This window comes from Bombina bombina, chromosome 8 (genome assembly GCF_027579735.1).
Source record: "Bombina bombina isolate aBomBom1 chromosome 8, aBomBom1.pri, whole genome shotgun sequence".
In the NCBI taxonomy this organism is placed as follows: domain Eukaryota; kingdom Metazoa; phylum Chordata; class Amphibia; order Anura; family Bombinatoridae; genus Bombina; species Bombina bombina.
This window is the reverse complement of record NC_069506.1, coordinates 342,017,871-342,033,315: the sequence shown is the minus strand read 5'-3', so window position 1 is coordinate 342,033,315 and position 15,445 is coordinate 342,017,871. Positions and strand designations below refer to the sequence as shown.

The window sequence follows — 15,445 nt, the reverse complement described above, 5'->3', positions numbered from 1 at the left end:
ATCTCTAGAATGCTCTCATACACTCTCACAAACAATCTCTAGAATGCTCTCATACACTCTCACAAACAATCTTTATAATGCTCTCATACACTCTCACAAACAATCTCTATAATGCTCTCATACACTCACAAACAATCTCTAGAATGCTCTCATACACTCTCACAAACAATCTCTATAATGCTCTCATGCACTCTCTCTAGAATGCTCTCATACACTCTCTCAAACAATCTCTATAATGCTCTCATAAACTCTCACAAACAATCTCTAGAATGCTCTCATACACTCTCACAAACAATCTCTTGAATGCTCTCATACACTCTCACACACTCTCTCTTTCCCGCTTTCTGTCTCACACACACACTTTATCTCCCTCTTTCTCTCTCACACACACACTCTCTCTCCCTCTTTCTCTCTCACACAAACAATCTCTATCATGCTCTCATACACTCTTACACACTCTCTCCCTCTTTCTCTCTCACACACACACTCTCTCTCCCTCTTTCTCTTACACACACTCTCTCTCTCCCTCTTTCTCTCTCACACACACTCTCTCTCCCTCTTTCTCTCTCACACAAACAATCTCTATAATGCTCTCATACACTCTCACAAACAATCTCTAGAATGCTCTCATACACTCTCACAAACAATCTCTAGAATGCTCTCATACACTCTCACAAACAATCTCTATCATGCTCTCACATACTCTCACTCTCCCGCTTTCGCTCTCACACACAAACTTTATCTCCCTCTTTCTCACACACACACACTCTCTCTCTCCTTCTTTTTCTCTCACACACTCTCTCTCCCTCTCTCTCTTACACACACTCTAGCAATCTCTCTCGCACACACAAACACATACACACACACGCATATGCACACACTCTCTCTCTCTCTCACACACACATAACACATGCTTTCACACTCTCACATATACTCTCTCACACACTTTCTCTCTTTTACACATACACACACACTTCTAATTCTCACAGCACACTCTCCTCATATTCTCTCTCTCTCTCTCTCTCTCTCTCTCACACACACACAGACATATACATACACTCTTCTAATTCTCACAGAACATTCTCCTCATATTCTCTCTCTCTCTCTCTCTCTCACACACACACACACACACACATACACATACACTCTTGTAATTCCCACAGCACACTCTCCTCATATTCTCTCTCTCTCTCTCTCTCTCTCTCTCTCTCACACACACACACACACACAGACATATACATACACTCTTCTAATTCTCACAGAACATTCTCCTCATATTCTCTCTCTCTCTCTCTCTCACACACACACACACACTCTTCTAATTCTCACAGCACACTCTCCTCATACACTCTCTCTCTCTCTCTCTCTCACACACACACACACACACATACACATACACTCTTGTAATTCCCACCTCACACTCTCCTCATATTCTCTCTCTCTCTCTCTCTCTCTCTCTCGCTCTCACACACACACATACACTCTTCTAATTCTCACAGCACACACTCATATTCTCTCTCTCTCACACACACACATACACTCTTCTAATTCTCACAGCACACTGTCCTCATATTCTCTCTGTCTCTCTCTCTCTCTGACACACATACACTCTTCTAATTCTCACAGAACACTCTCCTCATATTCTCTCTCTCTTTCACACACACACGGTCTCTCACAGACATAACTCTCTCACACAATCTCACAAATGCACTCTCTCTAATGTACGCACGTACTCACTCTCTATCACACACACATTTTACATTCTCACACACTCTCCTCATACTCTCAGACACTCACATTCACACACATACACAAACACACTCTCTTTTCTCTCTCACACACTCTTAGGGGTCAATTTATTATAGTGTGAGCGGACATGATACGATGTAGTGTATCATGTCCGCTGCATATCGATAAATGCCGACAGCATGCGCTGTCAGCATTTATCATTACACCAGCAGTTCTTGTGAACTGCTGTTGCAATACCACCCCCCTGCAGATTTGAGGCCAATCAGCCGCCAGCAGGGGGTGTCAATTAACCAGAGCGTACACACTGTCTTACTTTACCACACTGTCTTACTCACTCACACACATACACACACTCACTCACTCACTTACTTACACACACACACACTAAACCATTTTTTATAGATATAAATACACTTTATGTAAACTTCACACTCAGTAAAGGTTTAAGAGGGGGCTGTAGATCTCCAAGTGCACATTTTAAGTGGTTACAAGGTTGCCTTCCCTTACTTGACCAGCCATGAAGTTGCCCTTTCAGTGGTATCTCCTTGCCCAAAACATGCTCCACCCACCATCGCCCATGAGCAGTAAAGGGTTACAGACTGCACATTGATTTCATTATTACATTTGAAATACATTTTAATCTGGTCGCCAGTGCTACCGCTGGACTCCCACCCAAAGTTAATTTCACGGTGTTATTACTGGATTGGTGCCATTAAAGAAAATTAAATGTAAAAAGGTTAAAAATACTCATATTGATAATAGGCACACTTCTAAATAACCAGTGTGCTAGCTCAATAATAGATGTACATGCACACATGGGCACACCTAAGAGGGAACAGTAGTACCACTCCCTTTTTCCTGATCATAATCCAAATTCTTGATGCTTAAGGACCTATTTATAGGGCCAATTTCCCTTGACAAATTCCACAATTCAAAGGACCTAAAAAACTCAGGACAAAATTTTCAAAATTAATATTAAGAAATATTTTTTTTTAGAGTAGAGCATTGGTTTTGTGCTTGGGTCATATTGGATGACATTAGGAAGCGGCATCCCAAAAAATACAAATTCTTCCTGCTAGATTAGTTAAACTAATAATAATAAAAATAAATAAGCACTTTTACACTAAAAAACAAGTGCCAATGTCCACTAAACCAATAATAACCCTCTTCAAATCCCTTGAAAATACATATATACATATCTTTCTGGTTTTGGAACACAACGGGTGAATTGCACACCTGTTAGCATCTCTGCTCACTATTAAAATGGTTCAATTAACTGAAAGGGACATTATACACTCATTGTTTCTTTGCATAAATGTTTTGTAGATGATCTATTTATAAAGCCCATAAAGTTTTTTGTTTTGCTTTTTTTTAAATAACATTGCTCTGATTTTCAGACTCCTAACCAAGCCCCAAAGTTTTATGTGAATACTGTCAGCTTCCTACTCCAGCTTGCTCCTGTTTGTGTAAAGGGTCTTTTCATATGCAAAAGAAGGGGGAGGGGGAGTGTCTTATTTCCCACTTGCAGTGGGCTTTCCAGCTACCTTTACAACAAAGCTAAACTAAGAGCTTCTAAGTAAGTTTTTAAACAGTTTTATACTGGATTTTTATATCAGTATCTGTGCATCTTATTCTGTATAGTAGTGTCTATTACATGCAATTATATGACAATTAGTGTATACTGTATGTTTATATCAGTGTCTGTACATAGTCTGTATAGTAGTGTCTATTACATGCAGTTATATGACAATTAGTGTATACTGTATATTTATATCAGTGTCTGTACATAGTCTGTATAGTAGTGTCTATTACATGCAGTTATATGACAATTAGTGTATACTGTATATTTATATCAGTATCTGTACATATTCTGTATAGTAGTGTCTGTTACATGCAGTGATATGTAATTAGTGTATACTGTATATTTATATCAGTATCTGTACATATTCTGTATAGTAGTGTCTATTACATGCAGTTATATGACAATTAGTGTATACTGTATATTTATATCAGTATCTGTACATATTCTGTATAGTAGTGTCTATTACATGCAGTTATATGACAATTAGTGTATACTGTATATTTATATCAGTATCTGTACATATTCTGTATAGTAGTGTCTATTACATGCAGTTATATGACAATTAGTGTATACTGTATATTTATATCAGTATCTGTACATATTCTGTATAGTAGTGTCTATTACATGCAGTTATATGACAATTAGTGTATACAGTATATTTATATCAGTATCTGTACATATTCTGTATAGTAGTGTCTATTACATGCAGTTATATGACAATTAGTGTATACTGTATATTTATATCAGTATCTGTACATATTCTGTATAGTAGTGTCTGTTACATGCAGTTATATGTAATTAGTGTATACTGTATATTTATATCAGTATCTGTACATATTCTGTATAGTAGTGTCTATTACATGCAGTTATATGACAATTAGTGTATACTGTATATTTATATCAGTAGCTGTACATATTCTGTATAGTAGTGTCTATTACATGCAGTTATATGACAATTAGTGTATACTGTATATTTATATCAGTATCTGTACATATTCTGTATAGTAGTGTCTGTTACATGCAGTGATATGTAATTAGTGTATACTGTATATTTATATCAGTAGCTGTACATATTCTGTATAGTAGTGTCTGTTACATGCAGTGATATGTAATTAGTGTATACTGTATATTTATATCAGTAGCTGTACATATTCTGTATAGTAGTGTCTATTACATGCAGTTATATGACAATTAGTATATACTATATATTTATATCAGTATCTGTACATATTCTGTATAGTAGTGTCTGTTACATGCAGTGATATGTAATTAGTGTATACTGTATATTTATATCAGTATCTGTACATATTCTGTATAGTAGTGTCTATTACATGCAGTTATATGACAATTAGTGTATACTGTATATTTATATCAGTATCTGTACATATTCTGTATAGTAGTGTCTATTACATGCAGTTATATGACAATTAGTGTATACTGTATATTTATATCAATATCTGTACATATTCTGTATAGTAGTGTCTATTACATGCAGTTATATGACAATTAGTGTATACTGTATATTTATATCAGTATCTGTACATATTCTGTATAGTAGTGTCTGTTACATGCAGTTATATGACAATTAGTGTATACTGTATATTATATCAGTATCTGTACATATTCTGTATAGTAGTGTCTATTACATGCAGTAATATGACAATTAGTGTATACTGTATATTTATATCAGTATCTGTACATATTCTGTATAGTAGTGTCTATTACATGCAATTATATGACAATTAGTGTATACTGTATATTTATATCAGTATCTGTACATATTATGTATAGTAGTGTCTATTACATGCAGTTATATGACAATTAGTGTATACTGTATATTTATATCAGTATCTGTACATATTCTGTATAGTAGTGTCTATTACATGCAGTAATATGACAATTAGTGTATACTGTATATTTATATCAGTATCTGTACATATTCTGTATAGTAGTGTCTGTTACGTGCAGTTATATGACAATTAGTGTATACTGTATATTTATATCAGTATCTGTACATATTCTGTATAGTAGTGTCTATTACATGCAGTTATATGTAATTACTGTATACTGTATATTTAGATCAGTATCTGTACATATTCTGTATAGTAGTGTCTATTACATGCAGTTATATGTAATTACTGTATACTGTATATTTATATCAGTATCTGTACATATTCTGTATAGTAGTGTCTATTACATGCAGTTATATGACAATTAGTGTATACTGTATATTTATATCAGTATCTGTACATATTCTGTATAGTAATGTCTGTTACATGCAGTTATATGACAATTAGTGTATACTGTATATTTATATCAGTATCTGTACATATTCTGTATAGTACTGTCTATTACATGCAGCTATATGACAATTAGTGTATACTGTATATTTATATCAGTATCTGTACATATTCTGTATAGTAGTGTCTGTTACATGCAGTTATATGACAATTAGTGTATACTGTATATTTATATCAGTATCTGTACATATTCTGTATAGTAGTGTCTATTACATGCAGTTATATGACAATTAGTGTATACTGTATATTTATATCAGTATCTGTACATATTCTGTATAGTAGTGTCTATTACATGCAGTTATATGACAATTAGTGTATACTGTATATTTATATCAGTATCTGTACATATTCTGTATAGTAGTGTCTATTACATGCAGTTATATGACAATTAGTGTATACTGTATATTTATATCAGTATCTGTACATATTCTGTATAGTAGTGTCTGTTACATGCAGTTATATGACAATTAGTGTATACTGTATATTATATCAGTATCTGTACATATTCTTTATAGTAGTGTCTATTACATGCAGTTATATGACAATTAGTGTATACTGTATATTTATATCAGTATCTGTACATATTCTGTATAGTAGTATCTATTACATGCAGTTATATGACAATTAGTGTATACTGTATATTTATATCAGTATATGTACATATTCTGTATAGTAGTGTCTATTACATGCAGTTATATGAAAATGAGTGCATACTGTCCCTTTAAAGACTCTTTTCAATCCATCATGCAATCACTAAACCCCCAGAATTGCCATTCTTTTTGTCCTTAATCCTGCACATTTGGTTTTTTGCCTATGAAATCATGAGATTAACAAGATAGATGACAATTTCATATATTTGGGAAAGGTAAAGATTTTAATTTTCCGGGTATTAAATGGAAGAAGCATTTTAAAGGGACAGTCTAGTCAAAATTGAACTTTCATGATTCAGATAGGGAATGCAATTTTAACAACAACAACTTTCCAATGTACTTTTATCATCAAATTTGCTTTGCTCTCTTTGTATTCTTTGTAGAAAGCTAAACCTAGGTAGGCTCATATGTTAATTTCTAAGCAGTTAAACTGCCTCTTATCTCAGTGCATTTTTACAGTTTTTGATAGTTAAATACTGCTAGTTCATGTGTGTCATATAGATAACAATGTGCTTACTCCAGTGGAGCGACATAGAAAACCCAAATATATAAAGGATAAAATATTTAAGTAAATCATTGTCATAAAAAAACAAATAACATATTTTAACCTTCAGGACAGGGGATTTAATGAAAAATTATTAGTAACTCAGGATGCTTGGTTTGAGTTGAATGAGGATGATTGCACTGATTTTGTAGTTGTTATAAAGAAAATAATCTAGTTGGTTTCTAGTGACTCCAGACTTTGTGTAATACAGGCATGTACGGCTCTACTTGAGTGCTCCTTCATGAATGTTATATAATAGACTGCATGATAATGCAGTAGGTACAGGTAAATATCTGTCTATTATTTCAGGTTAACGGGTTTGAAGTGGAGCTGCCATTCTTCCTGCCATCTGGTGAACTGGAAATTTACCGTAACAAAAATGGAACAGTTATTGAGTCAGAGGGCCATGTTAGGATCCAGTACTCAGACCAAGGACTCTTACACATCACACTTTCAACTCTTTACTATAACTGCACTGGAGGACTCTGTGGTTACTTCAATGGAAATGGAGAAGATGAGTTCTGCTTTCCAAATGGTAAATGTACTGACAATGTTGCTGTCTTTTTGGAGAGCTGGACAACCTTTGATGAAATTTGTAACGGGGAGTGTGGAGATCTGCTTAAGGCTTGTAACAATGATTCTGAGCTACTCAAATTTTACAGGAGTAGGTCCAAGTGTGGAATCATTAATGACCCCAGCAACAGTTCCTTCCTAGACTGCCATGCTGTGGTCAATGTCTCTGCCTATTATAGAACGTGCCTTTTCCGTCTATGCCAAAGTGGGGGGAACCAGACGGAACTTTGTGATTCAGTCAGCCGCTATGCCTCGGCTTGCCAGAATGCAGGTATAGATGTTGGCCCATGGAGGAGCCGCAATTTCTGCCGTAAGTGATACACTTTCTTGGTTTTGTAATAAAATGTTGCATGAGAAACTAGAGGTAAACACTAGTAACATTTTGTTTTAGTAAAACAATATTATACCCTATTGCAAATGTCAATTTATCACAGTCTTCCTGCTAAGGTTGAAAAATGGAGGTCTTGCCATAAAAAGTAGGACTTTCTTAACAAGATTAAGTAGGCAGTATAATAATCCACCAACAGATATAACAGATATAAAATGTACACAAATAGCAGGTTTAGTAGATTTAAGTCTAGCTGCCAGGTTTTGGGACATTAATACCTTTTTCTTGGTATATGCGCATATCTAGAAACTATTGATCCCAGGGTCAAAATTGAAGATAAACCTTTATTTTTTTTTGCCTCATTTATAACCAATGAATTTAAAGTGCATTCACACATATAATATCTAATAAGAATGGGAAGTTTACTTCTTTCTCTTAAATTGTTTGGAACATAGCAGGTTCCAGAGAAATTTGCTTTAGCACTTCTTTACAGAAAAGGAAGCTCATGTGTGGCACGGACTTCCAATGGTGGTGGTACATAGAAATACTGTAACAGTCTAAAAAGGATTTTCAAGCAGTCTATGCTACTGATTTTGAAAAGTCCAAAAATAATGGAAAAAAAGCTTCCAGAAAAGTGTTTTGAATTCTATCACTGCAAAGTATTGATGAAGATAAAGTATTGTAAAGCCACTGGAATTTATAAAAGTTTCCAAAGGTATTGCAATAGCTTTGCATCTGAAAACCTTCCAAAAAGCTAGGAGAGACATCTCATAGCTCCTCGAATGAAATGGACTAGAACCAAAGTCTATAGACTATATGGCTATGCTTCTTAAAATATCAACATTTTCTATTCTTTAAGGGACATTAAACACCAAGGGCCCGATTATAAGTGGCGCACTAACAGTTACGGGTGAGTAATATCAGGTTTTGCGGCTATTTGTGCACGTGGTTGCGATATTCTAACTTCAGCTTTTTGCTTTCATTGGGTTTGTGCGATAGCGAAATCTTTTTACTTTCAACTTATAATACAAGCACTACCCGATGACCACAAATAGTTTACTTGTAGCAGAGATAGCGTGCGCGCTTGGGTTGCGATAAATAGTGCTCCACTCATAACCTGGCCCTAAATAATTTCTAGATGTAAGGATATACTTGAAGCACAGATTAGTCTGAAAAAAATATTATATATTTATTGTGAGGACCAAGGTTAACCAACCCTGCATCAGTCAATTATTTGGCACAGAAAGGTTTAAAAGACCCTTTCCACTTTAACAAATTTGTCACCGTCTAGCCACTCCATGCAAGCCTGTGACTTAGTTCAGTGGGTGCAAGGGTTAACAACACTCTCTAGTCTCCCCTTTAATGCCACCCACACTAAACTATCTCTAAAAGCTGCCGCCACTTAAGATACATAATATGGGAAATCTTAAGGAAAACCCAGACTAACAAATTAAATCTCAGAAGACAATTTAGTTCAAAATAATCTAAAATCATAGTATTAATACTACCAGTCTCTTTCAGTAATTTGGTTCAGATATTAGACAAAGGCAAAAGCTTAATAAAGGAATGATTTATTATGCAAAATGATGCACAGTGCATTGTTAATTAAAAAGATGTTAACAAATATAATTAAACTTGCATACAAAGAGAGAAGCGCTCTACCAGGAACGAACAACAGCTCAGTGGCTTGTTCTATGGCGATTTACCACCCGGAAGCAGCCTCTTTTAGACCAGTGTGCTTTTCACAGAAGAAAACTTTCCTGAAGTATATCAGTCTGATCCCGCCAAGTAAGGTCAGTCCAGCCCCGAAATACCAGGCAATTCTCCTCTGAACAAGGAACATGACAACCCCAGACGATCGTTTCGGCCTTCTATGGGCCTCGTCAGTGAGGTGCAGCCACATTCCTCTAAGCACACTGGGCAAGGAGTCCACGTCTGGTTTCTCCCATCACCCATAGGGAGACTTCCCCAGGGTCATAATAATTTGCATACAAAGAGAGAAGCGCTCTACCAGGAACGAACAACAGCTCAGTGGCTTGTTCTATGGCGATTTACCACCCGGAAGCAGCCTCTTTTAGACCAGTGTGCTTTTCACAGAAGAAAACTTTCCTGAAGTATATCAGTCTGATCCCGCCAAGTAAGGTCAGTCCAGCCCCGAAATACCAGGCAATTCTCCTCTGAACAAGGAACATGACAACCCCAGACGATCGTTTCGGCCTTCTATGGGCCTCGTCAGTGAGGTGCAGCCACATTCCTCTAAGCACACTGGGCAAGGAGTCCACGTCTGGTTTATCCCATCACCCATAGGGAGACTTCCCCAGGGTCATAATAATTTGCATACAAAGAGAGAAGCGCTCTACCAGGAACGAACAACAGCTCAGTGGCTTGTTCTATGGCGATTTACCACCCGGAAGCAGCCTCTTTTAGACCAGTGTGCTTTTCACAGAAGAAAACTTTCCTGAAGTATATCAGTCTGATCCCGCCAAGTAAGGTCAGTCCAGCCCCGAAATACCAGGCAATTCTCCTCTGAACAAGGAACATGACAACCCCAGACGATCGTTTCGGCCTTCTATGGGCCTCGTCAGTGAGGTGCAGCCACATTCCTCTAAGCACACTGGGCAAGGAGTCCACGTCTGGTTTCTCCCATCACCCATAGGGAGACTTCCCCAGGGTCATAATAATTTGCATACAAAGAGAGAAGCGCTCTACCAGGAACGAACAACAGCTCAGTGGCTTGTTCTATGGCGATTTACCACCCGGAAGCAGCCTCTTTTAGACCAGTGTGCTTTTCACAGAAGAAAACTTTCCTGAAGTATATCAGTCTGATCCCGCCAAGTAAGGTCAGTCCAGCCCCGAAATACCAGGCAATTCTCCTCTGAACAAGGAACATGACAACCCCAGACGATCGTTTCGGCCTTCTATGGGCCTCGTCAGTGAGGTGCAGCCACATTCCTCTAAGCACACTGGGCAAGGAGTCCACGTCTGGTTTCTCCCATCACCCATAGGGAGACTTCCCCAGGGTCATAATAATTTGCATACAAAGAGAGAAGCGCTCTACCAGGAACGAACAACAGCTCAGTGGCTTGTTCTATGGCGATTTACCACCCGGAAGCAGCCTCTTTTAGACCAGTGTGCTTTTCACAGAAGAAAACTTTCCTGAAGTATATCAGTCTGATCCCGCCAAGTAAGGTCAGTCCAGCCCCGAAATACCAGGCAATTCTCCTCTGAACAAGGAACATGACAACCCCAGACGATCGTTTCGGCCTTCTATGGGCCTCGTCAGTGAGGTGCAGCCACATTCCTCTAAGCACACTGGGCAAGGAGTCCACGTCTGGTTTCTCCCATCACCCATAGGGAGACTTCCCCAGGGTCATAATAATTTGCATACAAAGAGAGAAGCGCTCTACCAGGAACGAACAACAGCTCAGTGGCTTGTTCCATGGCGATTTACCACCCGGAAGCAGCCTCTTTTAGACCAGTGTGCTTTTCACAGAAGAAAACTTTCCTGAAGTATATCAGTCTGATCCCGCCAAGTAAGGTCAGTCCAGCCCCGAAATACCAGGCAATTCTCCTCTGAACAAGGAACATGACAACCCCAGACGATCGTTTCGGCCTTCTATGGGCCTCGTCAGTGAGGTGCAGCCACATTCCTCTAAGCACACTGGGCAAGGAGTCCACGTCTGGTTTCTCCCATCACCCATAGGGAGACTTCCCCAGGGTCATAATAATTTGCATACAGAGAGAGAAGCGCTCTACCAGGAACGAACAACAGCTCAGTGGCTTGTTCTATGGCGATTTACCACCCGGAAGCAGCCTCTTTTAGACCAGTGTGCTTTTCACAGAAGAAAACTTTCCTGAAGTATATCAGTCTGATCCCGCCAAGTAAGGTCAGTCCAGCCCCGAAATACCAGGCAATTCTCCTCTGAACAAGGAACATGACAACCCCAGACGATCGTTTCGGCCTACTATGGGCCTCGTCAGTGAGGTGCAGCCACATTCCTCTAAGCACACTGGGCAAGGAGTCCACGTCTGGTTTCTCCCATCACCCATAGGGAGACTTCCCCAGGGTCATAATAATTTGCATACAAAGAGAGAAGCGCTCTACCAGGAACGAACAACAGCTCAGTGGCTTGTTCTATGGCGATTTACCACCCGGAAGCAGCCTCTTTTAGACCAGTGTGCTTTTCACAGAAGAAAACTTTCCTGAAGTATATCAGTCTGATCCCGCCAAGTAAGGTCAGTCCAGCCCCGAAATACCAGGCAATTCTCCTCTGAACAAGGAACATGACAACCCCAGACGATCGTTTCGGCCTTCTATGGGCCTCGTCAGTGAGGTGCAGCCACATTCCTCTAAGCACACTGGGCAAGGAGTCCACGTCTGGTTTCTCCCATCACCCATAGGGAGACTTCCCCAGGGTCATAATAATTTGCATACAAAGAGAGAAGCGCTCTACCAGGAACGAACAACAGCTCAGTGGCTTGTTCTATGGCGATTTACCACCCGGAAGCAGCCTCTTTTAGACCAGTGTGCTTTTCACAGAAGAAAACTTTCCTGAAGTATATCAGTCTGATCCCGCCAAGTAAGGTCAGTCCAGCCCCGAAATACCAGGCAATTCTCCTCTGAACAAGGAACATGACAACCCCAGACGATCGTTTCGGCCTTCTATGGGCCTCGTCAGTGAGGTGCAGCCACATTCCTCTAAGCACACTGGGCAAGGAGTCCACGTCTGGTTTCTCCCATCACCCATAGGGAGACTTCCCCAGGGTCATAATAATTTGCATACAAAGAGAGAAGCGCTCTACCAGGAACGAACAACAGCTCAGTGGCTTGTTCTATGGCGATTTACCACCCGGAAGCAGCCTCTTTTAGACCAGTGTGCTTTTCACAGAAGAAAACTTTCCTGAAGTATATCAGTCTGATCCCGCCAAGTAAGGTCAGTCCAGCCCCGAAATACCAGGCAATTCTCCTCTGAACAAGGAACATGACAACCCCAGACGATCGTTTCGGCCTTCTATGGGCCTCGTCAGTGAGGTGCAGCCACATTCCTCTAAGCACACTGGGCAAGGAGTCCACGTCTGGTTTCTCCCATCACCCATAGGGAGACTTCCCCAGGGTCATAATAATTTGCATACAAAGAGAGAAGCGCTCTACCAGGAACGAACAACAGCTCAGTGGCTTGTTCTATGGCGATTTACCACCCGGAAGCAGCCTCTTTTAGACCAGTGTGCTTTTCACAGAAGAAAACTTTCCTGAAGTATATCAGTCTGATCCCGCCAAGTAAGGTCAGTCCAGCCCCGAAATACCAGGCAATTCTCCTCTGAACAAGGAACATGACAACCCCAGACGATCGTTTCGGCCTTCTATGGGCCTCGTCAGTGAGGTGCAGCCACATTCCTCTAAGCACACTGGGCAAGGAGTCCACGTCTGGTTTCTCCCATCACCCATAGGGAGACTTCCCCAGGGTCATAATAATTTGCATACAAAGAGAGAAGCGCTCTACCAGGAACGAACAACAGCTCAGTGGCTTGTTCTATGGCGATTTACCACCCGGAAGCAGCCTCTTTTAGACCAGTGTGCTTTTCACAGAAGAAAACTTTCCTGAAGTATATCAGTCTGATCCCGCCAAGTAAGGTCAGTCCAGCCCCGAAATACCAGGCAATTCTCCTCTGAACAAGGAACATGACAACCCCAGACGATCGTTTCGGCCTTCTATGGGCCTCGTCAGTGAGGTGCAGCCACATTCCTCTAAGCACACTGGGCAAGGAGTCCACGTCTGGTTTCTCCCATCACCCATAGGGAGACTTCCCCAGGGTCATAATAATTTGCATACAAAGAGAGAAGCGCTCTACCAGGAACGAACAACAGCTCAGTGGCTTGTTCTATGGCGATTTACCACCCGGAAGCAGCCTCTTTTAGACCAGTGTGCTTTTCACAGAAGAAAACTTTCCTGAAGTATATCAGTCTGATCCCGCCAAGTAAGGTCAGTCCAGCCCCGAAATACCAGGCAATTCTCCTCTGAACAAGGAACATGACAACCCCAGACGATCGTTTCGGCCTTCTATGGGCCTCGTCAGTGAGGTGCAGCCACATTCCTCTAAGCACACTGGGCAAGGAGTCCACGTCTGGTTTCTCCCATCACCCATAGGGAGACTTCCCCAGGGTCATAATAATTTGCATACAAAGAGAGAAGCGCTCTACCAGGAACGAACAACAGCTCAGTGGCTTGTTCTATGGCGATTTACCACCCGGAAGCAGCCTCTTTTAGACCAGTGTGCTTTTCACAGAAGAAAACTTTCCTGAAGTATATCAGTCTGATCCCGCCAAGTAAGGTCAGTCCAGCCCCGAAATACCAGGCAATTCTCCTCTGAACAAGGAACATGACAACCCCAGACGATCGTTTCGGCCTTCTATGGGCCTCGTCAGTGAGGTGCAGCCACATTCCTCTAAGCACACTGGGCAAGGAGTCCACGTCTGGTTTCTCCCATCACCCATAGGGAGACTTCCCCAGGGTCATAATAATTTGCATACAAAGAGAGAAGCGCTCTACCAGGAACGAACAACAGCTCAGTGGCTTGTTCTATGGCGATTTACCACCCGGAAGCAGCCTCTTTTAGACCAGTGTGCTTTTCACAGAAGAAAACTTTCCTGAAGTATATCAGTCTGATCCCGCCAAGTAAGGTCAGTCCAGCCCCGAAATACCAGGCAATTCTCCTCTGAACAAGCAAACGTACGTCTGGGGTTTTGCTGTTTCTCTTGTTCAGAAAGGGATTGCCTGGTATTTCGGGGCTGGACTGTACTGTGAAGTCAGGATCAGACTGATATGCTACAGGAAAGTTCTTTTCTGTGAAAGGCACATATTGAGCAAAAAGAGGCTGCTTCTAGGGTGGTAACTAGCCATAGAACAAGCTATTATGCTATTGTTCGTTCCCAGGTTGAGCGCTTCTCTCTTTTTATTTATGCAAATTATGACACTTAGGGAAGTCTCCCTAAGTGTGATGCGGGAATCCAGACGTGGACCCGTTGCTCAGTGTGCCTAGAGGGATATGGCTGCACCTCACTGACGAGGCCCACAATAGGCCGAAACGTACGTCTGGGGTTTTGCTGTTTCTCTTGTTCAGAAAGGGATTGCCTGGTATTTCGGGGCTGGACTGTACTGTGAAGTCAGGATCAGACTGATATGCTACAGGAAAGTTCTTTTCTGTGAAAGGCACATATTGAGCAAAAAGAGGCTGCTTCTAGGGTGGTAACTAGCCATAGAACAAGCTATTATGCTATTGTTCGTTCCCAGGTTGAGCGCTTCTCTCTTTTTATTTATGCAAATTATGACACTTAGGGAAGTCTCCCTAAGTGTGATGCGGGAATCCAGACGTGGACCCGTTGCTCAGTGTGCCTAGAGGGATATGGCTGCACCTCACTGACGAGGCCCACAATAGGCCGAAACGTACGTCTGGGGTTTTGCTGTTTCTCTTGTTCAGAAAGGGATTGCCTGGTATTTCGGGGCTGGACTGTACTGTGAAGTCAGGATCAGACTGATATGCTACAGGAAAGTTCTTTTCTGTGAAAGGCACATATTGAGCAAAAAGAGGCTGCTTCTAGGGTGGTAACTAGCCATAGAACAAGCTATTATGCTATTGTTCGTTCCCAGGTTGAGCGCTTCTCTCTTTTTATTTATGCAAATTATGACACTTAGGGAAGTCTCCCTAAGTGTGATGCGGGAA

At 40.5% G+C, this 15,445-nt stretch overlaps 1 protein-coding gene across 1 annotated transcript in view; it reads left to right on the top strand.

Moving 5' to 3' along the window:
- The window catches only part of TECTA (tectorin alpha), a 465,600-nt gene that overhangs the window by 214,096 nt on the left and 236,059 nt on the right, over window positions 1-15,445 (top strand). Inside the window, exon 9 of the mRNA XM_053691581.1 lies at window positions 7,135-7,708. Coding sequence (XP_053547556.1) covers window positions 7,135-7,708 — 574 coding nt within the window. The remainder of the gene's footprint in view (window positions 1-7,134; window positions 7,709-15,445) is intronic.